The 12,950-nt window shown below is 31.4% G+C and overlaps 3 protein-coding genes across 3 annotated transcripts; all 3 read left to right on the forward strand.

The window, feature by feature from the left end:
* Positions 1 to 1,133: 1,133 nt before the first annotated feature.
* On the forward strand, positions 1,134 to 2,011 carry LOC121132527 (uncharacterized). The gene is made up of 2 exons (XM_040727945.2): positions 1,134 to 1,172; positions 1,252 to 2,011. Exons 1-2 carry the CDS (start codon positions 1,167 to 1,169, stop codon positions 1,810 to 1,812), a joined length of 567 nt encoding a protein of 188 aa, XP_040583879.1. The 5' UTR covers positions 1,134 to 1,166; the 3' UTR covers positions 1,813 to 2,011.
* A 2,670-nt stretch (positions 2,012 to 4,681) lies between these two features.
* On the forward strand, positions 4,682 to 5,618 carry LOC121132525 (pro-resilin-like). Its single transcript, XM_040727944.2, has 2 exons — positions 4,682 to 4,734; positions 4,814 to 5,618. The coding sequence occupies exons 1-2, from the start codon at positions 4,729 to 4,731 to the stop codon at positions 5,129 to 5,131; spliced, it is 324 nt and encodes a 107-aa protein (XP_040583878.1). The 5' UTR covers positions 4,682 to 4,728; the 3' UTR covers positions 5,132 to 5,618.
* A 5,039-nt stretch (positions 5,619 to 10,657) lies between these two features.
* LOC121132524 (uncharacterized) lies at positions 10,658 to 11,610 on the forward strand. Its single transcript, XM_040727943.2, has 2 exons — positions 10,658 to 10,717; positions 10,797 to 11,610. Exons 1-2 carry the CDS (start codon positions 10,712 to 10,714, stop codon positions 11,361 to 11,363), a joined length of 573 nt encoding a protein of 190 aa, XP_040583877.1. The 5' UTR covers positions 10,658 to 10,711; the 3' UTR covers positions 11,364 to 11,610.
* Positions 11,611 to 12,950: the final 1,340 nt, after the last annotated feature.

A 12,950-nucleotide genomic window follows, 5' to 3' on the forward strand; every position in this document is an offset into this window, starting at 1 on the left:
AGTAGCTGTGAGGCGAAAAAAAAGAAGAAACAAGTCGTATTGGTATAAAATAAGAACATGAGGAGAAATTACTCCGTTGTCGATTCTCCAGTATACATTGAGTTTAACAAAGGTAACCAATCATTAATGTTTCTCCCATGAGCATACAGACTCGGCTTTACAATTTTGACTTCGATTTTATCTACAGAAAAATGTATGAATGGTAATAACAGCTTTAAAAAATAACACTCTTCATGTTGCCAACAAAAACAAATCAGTGATTACTTTATACTATATGTTATCATTAAAATAACAATGAGAAAAACTTCGAAAAAAAAAATAAACACGGTTGAATGTTCAAGTTACAAAAAAAAAAATAAGACACTTTTCCAACGTCCATTTTTTTACAATTATTAATATAAAAAAAAGCATTAGCGAGTGGAATATTGTGATCTGATTGATTTAACTTTACTTAATAATTTCTCAAATGATTACATTTTACAAAAAAATGGTTGAAATGTCTAATTGTTTATGGTATAATTACAAATGAAGTACAGAAAAACAGAAATGTAGTTGCATAAACTATTTGATCAGAAGATTGTTGGTCATTTATGATAATGTTTTTATCAAACATAGACCAAAATAATTTTCATGATCAATAAAAAAAATGAAAATACCGTTCAAAAAAAAAGGAAGAAAACAACCTAAAATATATTGTAGTTATATTTAAAAAAATGTTGACGCACATTGACGCATTTTGGGCGCATTTTTGGACTTGCACTTCAATATTAAGTACCTATACTAAATTTTACAGATATATAGGTGTAAAGTTTCTGAAATCTGGCCTTAAACTATACAAATGCAGTAGAAAGTACAAAAAATCTTGCATTAGAATAAATAAATAAATTATGAGAACTTTAAAAATTTGTTAAACTTGGTAATTTATAATAATATTGTTTATAAACGTTAACTAAATGCGTTTTAATACTAAAGGAATAAAAATAGGAACTCTGTTAAAAAAAAAGAAAACAACAAAAATAAAATGTACTTACGATTAAAAACATGTTGACGCTCATTGACGCATTTTGGGCGTGTTTGATTTTTTTTTTAGGTTTTTGCAACGTTGACTAGTATAAAAGATAGTTGCAATTCTTAACTCAATATCATTTGCTCAAGAGAGATTCAATATGAAGGTAGACTATTAAATAATTATAACTATTTTAATTATGTACAACGACAACATTCAACAAAATTTCATTGTGATATTTTCAGGTCTTTATCGTACTTGCCTTTTTGGCAGTTTCTGCTACCGCGCAATACCCTACACAATACCCTGCATCAGCTCCTGTACCCGTAGCACCGCAAGCTGCCTATAACTTCAACTACAATGTTGTTGATGATGAAACCTTAAACTTTGGGCTGGAAGAAGACAGAAATGGTGCCGAAACCCACGGAGAATATCGTGTTGCTCTCCCTGACGGCCGTACTCAAATTGTGACTTATAAAGTCATTGAAGACTCTGGATTTGTCGCTGACGTAAAGTATGAGGGAGAAATCCTTCCTTTTACTCCCCCTCAGCCTGCTCCATCTAAGCCAGCACCTCCTCCTCCCGCCGTTTATAAACCTCTTCCACCACCTCCTCCACCCCCAGCACCCAAGCCAGCCCCTGTTTACTACAGGCCCCGTCCTTCCCCTCCAGCACCTGCACCAGAACCCAAGCCAGCTCCTGTATACTACAGACCTCTTCCTTCTCCTCCAGCATCTGCACCAGCTCCAAAGCCAGCTCCTCCAAGGAAGGAATACGGTCCAGTCAGATTCAATCCCTTTGGTTAAGCCAATGAGATTTTTTTGTATTTTTTTTCTTCATAATTGATGTCCATATAGCTACATCTCTAAAATTATCTCTTGATTCAGCTCTTACCTTGATTCATTTCAGATAAAACAAACTTTATTTCTAAAGATATTTTGAAAGATAAGGGTAATGTTAAAATGAGTATGTCTTATCATAATGAAATAAAAAAATTATTTATTATTTATTTGGTAATTTTATTTATTTTTAGTAATCAGTGTTAGAATAAACTGTGAGTTATCGCATATGAATTATTTCATGAATTATTACTATTTTTTCGATGGACAAATAATTTTTTTAGTTTGCCATATAGGTACATTTTCTTTTTATAACCTTGTCATTTTTTTATATCTGAAATTAAACAACTTTTTTTCTTACTTTAACTTATTATTTCATACGAGTAAATTTCTTAACTGACTTTTTTTTCTCCCTGGGAAAGTTTGATTTAATAAAAGTATATTTACAAAAAAAATTTTTAGTCTACCTTAATATTTGACTTTTCCTTAGACATTCGAACTGTGTAACCTCTCTATTGAGAGATCAACCTAATAAGGTGATGGTCATTGTCGCTTCTCAATCTTTCACTAGCTGATCCTCTAAAAAACAGATGGAGACAGAGTGAATATGACAGAAGAAGAATAAATACGGTAGATATACTTTTTTTTCTAGCTTTCGTAAGTCGGCAGGCTTGAAAAAGAGACGCACTAATGATCAGGTAAATATAGACCATTTACCTTTCCAGCTCTCTCTTCATAGATAGTTTTTATTGCCTCCAAATGATCAATTCCTCCTGTCCCCTTGTTATATTTAGAAACTCTATAAGGAAATGTCAGGTACAAAAATTTATTTTTGACTCCATTCGACCCTCATGCCTTAGAAAACTGAATATTGTTGTGATTGTCTCCAAAACTTCCTTAAACCCCCCTATTTTCAAAATGAAATAAAGACGTAAAAAATGAATCGAAATTGTTAAAAATTGACCAACATTAAGGATTAAAAAAAAACATTTGCTACATATACAAATTTAATTATAATACTTTATACTTTATGAAACATTTGAAATTTCTATGCATCCATAGTTTGGAATTGAGCTAAACTCTGTTTCAATGCAACACCTAATTAAAAAAATTAAAGTTATTTCTTTATATATGATAATATTAATTAAAGTACTTTGAATGCAATTTGATTGTTGCGATTTTGGTTGCTTTGGACGAGTTTCAAGAGTTGCTATCCACTCAGATGAAGATTGTTTTTAATCCAAGTTAAAGTGATGAAATAATGTTTCATCCATTGACACATACCGAGGAAGAATTCCGGTATGTTTCGTTTAAATACTATTAAGAATCATCATTACATTTTTATTTTTGGTCAACACTGAGGAACGCAGAATCCACTTTGCAGAGAGCTTTATCATGGACATATAAAAACATAAAAGCAACACGTTCTATTGATATTTTTAAGAAGTCAGATAAACCATGCAACTTCACTATCCGATCATTCAAAACGATTTTTTGGTTTTTTTTAAATGTTTTCTGTTGTTAGTGTCTTATTTAGATGTCCAATAAGTTCTGCATTATTGGTGTCTCTACGACAACGTTTGAAAACGGTAAATCAACGTTTATTTGTTATTATTTATTAATGAAAGGAAGTTCTTATAACCCTTATCGTACCATTGTCAATCTTGAAGGATATTTTATTCCATCCAGAAGTAGTGAAACACCTAATTGTTTTAATCCATTGTTTTGGAAATAAAAAAAGCTTACATTACACTAAGGACAATAAATCACAAAAAATAGAACAGATTGCCAGCTATCTTTTGAAGTTTGTTGAAAATTAGGTGGATTAAAAAAAATAGCTCCATATATAATTCAAGCCCGGGACTTTTCAACCCATATGCTAGATTGAAAAATTGAAACTTTTATATTCTGGTAAATTAATTAATCTACCGCATGTAATGCATTAACTTTGTGAAGTACCTATTTACTTGAAAATTAATCAATTTTAGACGCATTAACTTATCCCTTATCGTTCCACCCAGATTTAGAAAAATTATATATATTTTCATATCATTTAACCAGTTTTTTTTAAAAAGCATGGCCTTAGACGAGCGCTAGACAATTAGTAACTGCAACCTGAATAGAGGATCGGCATTTTAGTAATAATAAAAGTACATATTAGATACCAAGTGAGATTTTGTGTTTATTTTTTTCCTCTATAACCTGATTGTAGCGAATAGCTTCCATTAAAATAAAACGTCACAACAGCTAAGCTACTCTCCTGCAAAATATTCAACAAATTGTCGGTGTTATCACAATTTGTTTTTCGGTTTCTTTTATTTTTTTACTTGCAATTCAATTCCAGATATATTGCAACTGAAATTATATAAACATAAAAAATATAGATTAAAATGACCAATCAAAAAGGAAAAGTAATGGCTTATATTTAATTGAAGTACATGACGGTAATTTTACTGGGAAATTATTTTGTATACATCCTTCAATAACCAATACTTAAATTTAGTATCTATCAGTATTAAAATGTTGACATCTCGTCTTAAACAATTTGGAAGTATAAGAAACAAAGAATTATGAAGAATTAATATAAGATGAAATTAGAAGGTTATCAGAACATTAACAGTTTGATAGAACTTCGTTAAAAACAATAATGTTTGTTTATAAACAACACACTAAAATAATTTTCATACTAAAAAAAATAAGAACTTCCTTCAAAAAAAAAAAAATATATATATATAATTTACTTACGATTAAAGACATGTTGACGCACAATGACGCATTTTGGGCGTGTTTAATTTTTTTTTCTTCAGATTTTTGCAACGTTGAATAGTATAAAAGATAGATGCAATTCTTAACTCAATATCATTTGCTCAATAGAGGTTCAATATGAAGGTGAACCATTACATAATTATAAATATTTTAATTATGTACAACGACAACATTCAACAAAAATTCATTGTGATATTTTCAGGTCTTTATCGTACTTGCCTTTTTGGCAGTTTCTGCTACCGCGCAATACCCTACACAATACCCTGCATCAGCTCCTGTACCCGTAGCACCGCAAGCTGCCTATAACTTCAACTACAATGTTGTTGATGATGAAACCTTAAACTTTGGGCTGGAAGAAGACAGAAATGGTGCCGAAACCCACGGAGAATATCGTGTTGCTCTCCCTGACGGCCGTACTCAAATTGTGACTTATAAAGTCATTGAAGACTCTGGATTTGTCGCTGACGTAAAGTATGAGGAGAAATCCTTCCTTTTACTCCCCTCAGCCTGCTCCATCTAAGCCAGCACCTCCTCCTCCCGCCGTTTATAAACCTCTACCACCCCTCCTCCACCCCCAGCACCCAAGCCAGCCCCTGTTTACTACAGGCCCCGTCCTTCCCCTCCAGCACCAGAACCCAAGCCAGCTCCTGTATACTACAGACCTCTTCCTTCTCCTCCACCTTCAGCACCTGCACCAGCTCCAAGGCCAGCTCCTCCAAGGAAGGAATACGGTCCAGTCAGATTCAATCCCTTTGGTTAAGCAAATGAGATATTATCTTTAGATTATTTATTTTTGTAAATATTTCTTGAATATAACTGTATATTCATTAAGCCTGACTTCTATATTATCTCTTGATTCAGCTCTTAGCTTGATTCATATTAGATAAGTTAAAATTGATTTATGAAGCTTTTATTCTAATTATGGATTTTTTCTATCTTTTCGATAAGAAAAATGTAAAAATGATTTTTTCTTATTATAACGAAATAAAAAAAGTATTTATCTTTCATTTTGGTTTTTTTTTTTTTCTGAGTCATCATTTTAGAATAAACTGTTGAACTATTTCATCGAATATGCAAATATTTTTATAATGCAATAGTTATTTAAGTTTCTGTATAAGGTCTACTTTAAAATAGGGGGACAACAAATTTTCCTCATTAACTTTGTATTATAATTAATCATTATTATAAATATATCCCTTTTAAAGATGAATTTGCTGCACGACATCTTTGCCGCCTTTTTATACTTTTATATTCGCGGTTCAACCTTACTGTTGTATTTTGATCAGATTAACTATATAGCTAGGAGAGGAAGAAAAAGGAAAATAGTCTTATTTGAAAGGACTCATAGAAAATTCCGTTTTGATTATGACTATGAGATGAATGAGTTTGAATTGTTTTGCTTATTAGTTTTCCTTAACAGTTGTACTTTATTTAGATGGATATTTTCCATAGATCATTCGGAATTCATATGTCTTTATGTAATTGAATATAATATCTAAGTAACACGCATATTAAGTTTAACTTGATGTTCAAGATGATGTACCTTTGAAGAGGATCTTTGGCTCACTTTTTAATGTTCATATCACTAATTGAAAGATAATTTATTATGAAGTACAATTTTAAATAAATGGTCATGATAGTGACTTTAATCTCGTAGATCATCGACTTAATAATGTATCAGCCACTCCAGATCTGATTTGGAGTCGTTGTATATTCCTATGAGAACTGAAGAGTGATGAATTCGATATAGTACAAAAATAATTCTATAAAAACACAGTAAGAAATATAGGGAGTTCTCATATTTTAGCTAATTCATCGAAACTCCAGAATCTATTTCTCCTAAAGTTAACTATACTTTATATTCTTCCCCAAGAAAACTCTTTGTTCGATTTGAGTCCTTGAGTGTCCTTCATAATTCAGAAAAAAGTAAATTACATATCTCAAACACATTAATAAGCTTTATCGATTCTATTTATACGGCTGAATTTGTACTATTCAGCCGTCCTTAAGGACAATTATTAATCCGTTATACTTCAATTCTCACTTCCAATTCCCAAATAGTTATTACTTGGATTTGTGTGTCTCTTTTGTTATTGAAAAAAGTGGAAGATGATATTAGACTTTCAGAATCATAACTAAACAAGTACGACTTTTGTATATAATTTACTATTTACTAATTCTTATATAATGGTAAAAATTATGTAAAAATAGGATTTTAAAAGATATATTTGTATCAGTGTTGAAATAAATAGCTAATTGTACTTATACGCCTATTACATAGTATATATAATTAAAATTAAGATAATATAGATATTAGTAGTAGTATTCAATATTTAAACTCGTATTTTATGTAATATTCATATTTCTGTCAATTCATAAAATAAATAAGAATTCTTATTTCAGTTTAATATAATTGGATATTTTGATTATTTTATAAAATAACAGTAAAAATAGGACTATGATAGAGTCATCAGAAAAACACAGGTCCAACAAATTATGCCCAAATTTTGGGCAGGCCTACAACAGTGCACACACTTTCTTATTTCATTTAGAAAAGTCAGTTCTCGCAAAATATTCAAAACTGGTGAGGGTGTGTACACTTTACCTAGAATAAGCCATATTAAAGACATGTTCTTTATTAAATCATTTATTTTATCTTCAAAAATTATATTAGGTCAAGGAAAAAGTAATTTTGTATTTCCTGCCTCTTTTTTACATAAGTTATCTTGTTCATTATTGATCACATCTGATCATACGATAAAGTGCTGTAAAGGTTTGAGTGCACACTACAAACGCTTTTTTTTAATATGCTCATTTTAAGCCTTTTTTTGATCTGATGGCTGCCAAAGAAGCTTCAAATGCTTTAAAAATATATAAAAAAAGGTGGGCAGTATCGCGCTTGACCGGTGCCGTCGTGAATTATAGTACGTCCAGTATGGAGGTCTCAAAGAAAGAAATTCGCCAAATATTATATTTTTACTACATGAAAGGAAAAACACGTCAAAAACGACGAATAAAATTTTTAATATATATATGAGGCCGATATCCTTTTGGTTCATGTAGTTTATTAGTGGTTCGAGTTTTTTTTCACACTCAATTCTGCCCTCTACTGTGAACAGAACGACCGTTTGAAATCTGTCAATCAAATAGAAGTGGACAACATTAGGAAATAGGAGACAACAAGACATCATCAAGACAACACCAGGCCGCACATATCTTTGATAATACGCCAGAAACTCCGGGAGCTTAGAAAGGAAGCTCTTATGCATCCACCCTAAATTCCAATTCTGGCACCAAGTGACTACGACCTGTTTCTGTCAATGACCAACGCGGTTGCGGTACACCTGTGGCCTCAATAGAGGCTTGTAAAAATTGGTGGTCCGAGTTTTAATTCCAATACGGACAAGGACATCTACGAGAAGTTATCGAACAGGGTTCAAGGAGGATTCGCCTTGAACATTTTTGCCGCCTATGTATTCGCTTTGTGACGCTTTCACCTTGTACTGTTTTAACTTGCGACATTTTCGCCTTGAGACTTTTTTCCCCTAGGATAATAATACTATTTATTTTCTTAGGTATAAATTTGTTTTGAATTTTTACCGTTGTATTCCAGCTTTGAGAAATTAGAAACAAAAATGTAAACAAGTTAGACAATAACAATTCTTCAAACCTTAAGTAATTATATATATAAATAATATGCAGGTTGCAGTGCATTGGGAAGGAACCACAGAATGTTACTGCTACGTTCAGTTGCAAAGAATCATTAGCATTCATTTAAATTCAATTTCTTCCTCAAAATCCCATGAAGAGATATTGAAATCTCTTCTTACATCAAGGATTGTACTAGAGTTATAGATCAAGATAAAGATGTGGACCTTGTCCATGAAAGTCTACCTGTATTTGTGAATATGATATATATAATTTATCTATCAACATACATCATTAAATTATCAGTTATTACAATCATAGATTTTGCTGTGCTCACTTCGACCCTTCACTTGCACATTCCTCCCTGAGCCTTGGGAGTAAATTATCTTACAGTCTTGTATGTTTATACCTAATGCATATTTTGTCATTCTATGTGGCAATTAACCATATTCCTATTACTATGAAAATTTTGGATCCTAACAATAGAAGAAAAGTATAGTTTCCAGACCCTTTCTATATAAAGTATCCTTTTTAATGATTTATAAATAGTAGATACAAGAGCCCAGTGGATTTGTAGAGTTATTCAAGGAAACTAGAATTTTTGGACAGCGTTGCAAGAAATTTACATTCTATTTAGATTAATTTAATTCGTAGATTTAAATATTATGTATTTAAAAGTTTTTTTATTGTAGAAAATTAGTATTCTGTCTATATGTATCTCTTTGTATATTATTATGATAAGTTTTTGTTAATATAAATTATCAAAAAATCCATGATTGTGATAACTGACTGTGGATTTTAGAACTTCAATGTTTGGATGACTGCAAGACTTCCTTTTGATATGCACCCAAAAGGTCTAGCCAAAGATGTTGAGTTCTGGACTTTAGGGAGAACAAAGTATCAAAAAAAAATCAAAAGCCTTATTTAAAACTCATTCAATAGAGTCTTGCAACGGAGGAGATGGGTTTCTGTCACTGCTGGTGTCAAAGGGGCCACTCCACCCTCACAAGGCTCTTTCCGCCACTTTTTTAATAGCTCTCTGTATAATCTGGTGTAAAATCCAAGATCTTTTGCATGGGCCCTCACGGACTTAAGGGATTATCCTGAGCCTCATTTTTAACTCATCCGGGTTCAATTTAGCCTTTTTGTGCGGAGCCCTTTATCCTTCACAACGTTTCGGACTTGGTGACAGCAAAAACGGTGTTCCCAGAGACGCCCAAATACTTGAAGACTTCTGTTGGTATGTAAACAACGTCAAGAAATACGCAAATTCACATTCGTCAATCCTGAAGACGCCCAACTGCTTGGAGTGCTTGAATGGAAATCTGTCGATTACGTTCAAGTGTCATTATCTGGACTTGAACGTAATCTAGAGAACTCAAGTTTGTTATATAATTAATTATTTATGCGTTAATGTATCGAAATATGAATTAATTTAAATCACTCAGCCTTCATTAATTATTGAATTAGTAAGTGTCTAGATTTCAATAGACCACACTTTAAGTATTTACACGTAAATAAATAAATATTTGACGAATTTACTTATCTCTTATTGAAAAAAAAAATATTTCAACATAATTTTATTTAGTATTTATTAAATAAACTATAATTTTGATATTCATGTTGAATCTTATAAAAAGGAATAAGTTGTTGTTTTGGCTGATATACCTATGGTTATAAATAATATGACATAAGACCTCAGACGTTTCTAATAGCAACCTCAACAGAATATCGACATCGGAGTAATTCTTGACTATGTACATCGTAGATGTCCCATACATAGGATTTATTTTTTTTATTCCTCTCATGGTTGATTACAACTCTTCTTCTCTCCTAAAAAATATTTACAAAATTAAAAGGGTTCCAGTGGTTAAATTTTTGTTTCTTCTTTTTATCTAGCGATTCATATTTTTTTAAACTGCAATTATAACATAGTTAATATGAAAATGATCTATCAAACAGGATAAATAATTATAGTTATAAATACAACTTTAAAATTATGGGACATATTTTAACAATAAATTATTTTTGGACTTGTACTTCAATATCAAGTACCTACACTAAATTTTACGGATATATTGTTGTAAATTTTTTGAAATCTGGTCTTAAACTATTCAAATACAGAAGAAAGTACAAAAAATGTTGCAACAGAATAAATAAAAAAATTATGAGAACTTTAAAAATTTGTAGAACTTGGTTATTTATAATAATATTGTTTGTATAAACGTTAACTAAAGTAGTTTTAATACTAAATGAATAAAAATAGGAACTCTGTTAAAAAAAAAAGAAAACAACAAAAATAAAATGAACTTACGATTAAAGACATGTTGACGCACAATGACGCATTTTGGGCGTGTTTAATTTTTTTTTCTTCAGATTTTTGCAACGTTGAATAGTATAAAAGATAGATGCAATTCTTAACTCAATATCATTTGCTCAATAGAGGTTCAATATGAAGGTGAACCATTACATAATTATAAATATTTTAATTATGTACAACGACAACATTCAACAAAAATTCATTGTGATATTTTCAGGTCTTTATCGTACTTGCCTTTTTGGCAGTTTCTGCTACCGCGCAATACCCTACACAATACCCTGCATCAGCTCCTGTACCCGTAGCACCGCAAGCTGCCTATAACTTCAACTACAATGTTGTTGATGATGAAACCTTAAACTTTGGGCTGGAAGAAGACAGAAATGGTGCCGAAACCCACGGAGAATATCGTGTTGCTCTCCCTGACGGCCGTACTCAAATTGTGACTTATCAAGTCATTGAAGACTCTGGATTTGTCGCTGACGTAAAGTATGAGGGAGAAGTCCTTCCTTTTACTCCCCCTCAGCCTGCTCCATCTAAGCCAGCACCTCCTCCTCCCGCCGTTTATAAGCCTCTTCCACCACCTCCTCCACCCCCAGCACCCAAGCCAGCCCCTGTTTACTACAGGCCCCGTCCTTCCCCTCCAGCACCTGCACCAGAACCCAAGCCAGCTCCTGTATACTACAGACCTCTTCCTTCTCCTCCACCTTCAGCACCTGCACCAGCTCCAAGGCCAGCTCCTCCAAGGAAGGAATACGGTCCAGTCAGATTCAATCCCTTTGGTTAAGCAAATGAGATATTATCTTTAGATTATTTATTTTTGTAAATATTTCTTGAATATAACTGTATGTTCATTAAGCCTGACTTCTATATTATCTCTTGATTCAGCTCTTAGATTGATTCATATTAGATAAGTTAAAATTGATTTATGAAGCTTTTATTCTAATTATGGATTTTTTCTATCTTTTCGATAAGAAAAATGTAAAAATGATTTTTTCTTATTATAACGAAATAAAAAAAGTATTTATCTTTCATTTTGGTTTTTTTTTTATTCTGAGTCATCATTTTAGAATAATAGAAAATTAAAATATATTATGAACAAATAGTTGAGAAAAAATCAAATGAAGATCTGTGTGAGGCCATAGTGGGGAAAAGTCCGTATACTACAAGTTTGAGTCGAATCTTATGTCTTTGTTCACGAATCCAAGTCAATTAATGCATTTATGGAGGCCAGTTCAAGTCCTCAGAAAATAAAAAATATTTTAAAAGACTACCTTAACTTATATCCAGTGAAATACTCAAAATGACTTTCGAGTCCATATGGAGTTGTGTGTCTTAGCTTTGAAGTATATGTCAAGTTTTATTTTGTGATCAAACTAAGTCGCAAATCTTTTTTTTTTAATGATAGTTCTTTATTTGATTTATTAATCACCTAACTGTGATTAATACATACAACCATAGATATTAGAGTTGTGATACATATAATATATAAAATAATAAACAATAAATAACAATCTATGACAAGTAATATTTTTGAAAGCATGCAGTATATCCCTTCATCAGTAGCAATGTTCTATTAACATTGATCAGGACATACTCTAACATCCTTGGTGGAATAGGCATGAGTTTATTTTTAATAGCATATATTATTATCCCTCGGACATTTGAAATAATATATTCAATTAACAGGTTTTCTTTGTATTTTGATAATGTTACTAGTAACCAATCCAAAGTGCAGACATATTGGCCATACTTTTCACGGATAATACATTCAACCATTTAACAAAGGGAGCCACTTTTGAGCAAAAAAAAACCAAATGGAATAAGATATCGATGTTTCCTTTACAAAAGGAGCCCAGTTTCGACTCAACATTTTGTTTTGACTTATTATTAAATAGAGAATTTTAGAGTGTAATAACTTTATCATTTCTTTAATTCCAGTCTTCCTAATCTTTTTTGGTGCAAGTCTTGAAAAAAGGGAATTGTGTCCAATTCCCCATCTCTAGTATGAGGTGTATAGTATCAAAAAATTCCTCAAGACTTTCAAAAATTAGAAAAGTGAATGCTAAATAATCCAATTCAATTTGATGTCGGAAAATGTGAAGTTGAATTTTCTGGTTTCTCCTTCAGTTAAAAAGGATAGAGAAATGTCCAAAAGTAATTTGAGATTTCATTTTGTTGTTTCAGAGGCTATAATTTATACTCCAACATTGTTAGAATTCAATACCTATTTCAATTTTACAAAACATATAATCATGCACAAAGAATCTTAATTAGATGAATAATGAGCAAAAAGGGATCTTTTTTTTTTATATTTTTGGAGATATTTATATCATAACATAAAACATATATAGTTATTTACGTAATTGTTGTA

Source organism: Lepeophtheirus salmonis, chromosome 2 (assembly GCF_016086655.4).
Source record: "Lepeophtheirus salmonis chromosome 2, UVic_Lsal_1.4, whole genome shotgun sequence".
NCBI lineage: Eukaryota > Metazoa > Arthropoda > Copepoda > Siphonostomatoida > Caligidae > Lepeophtheirus > Lepeophtheirus salmonis.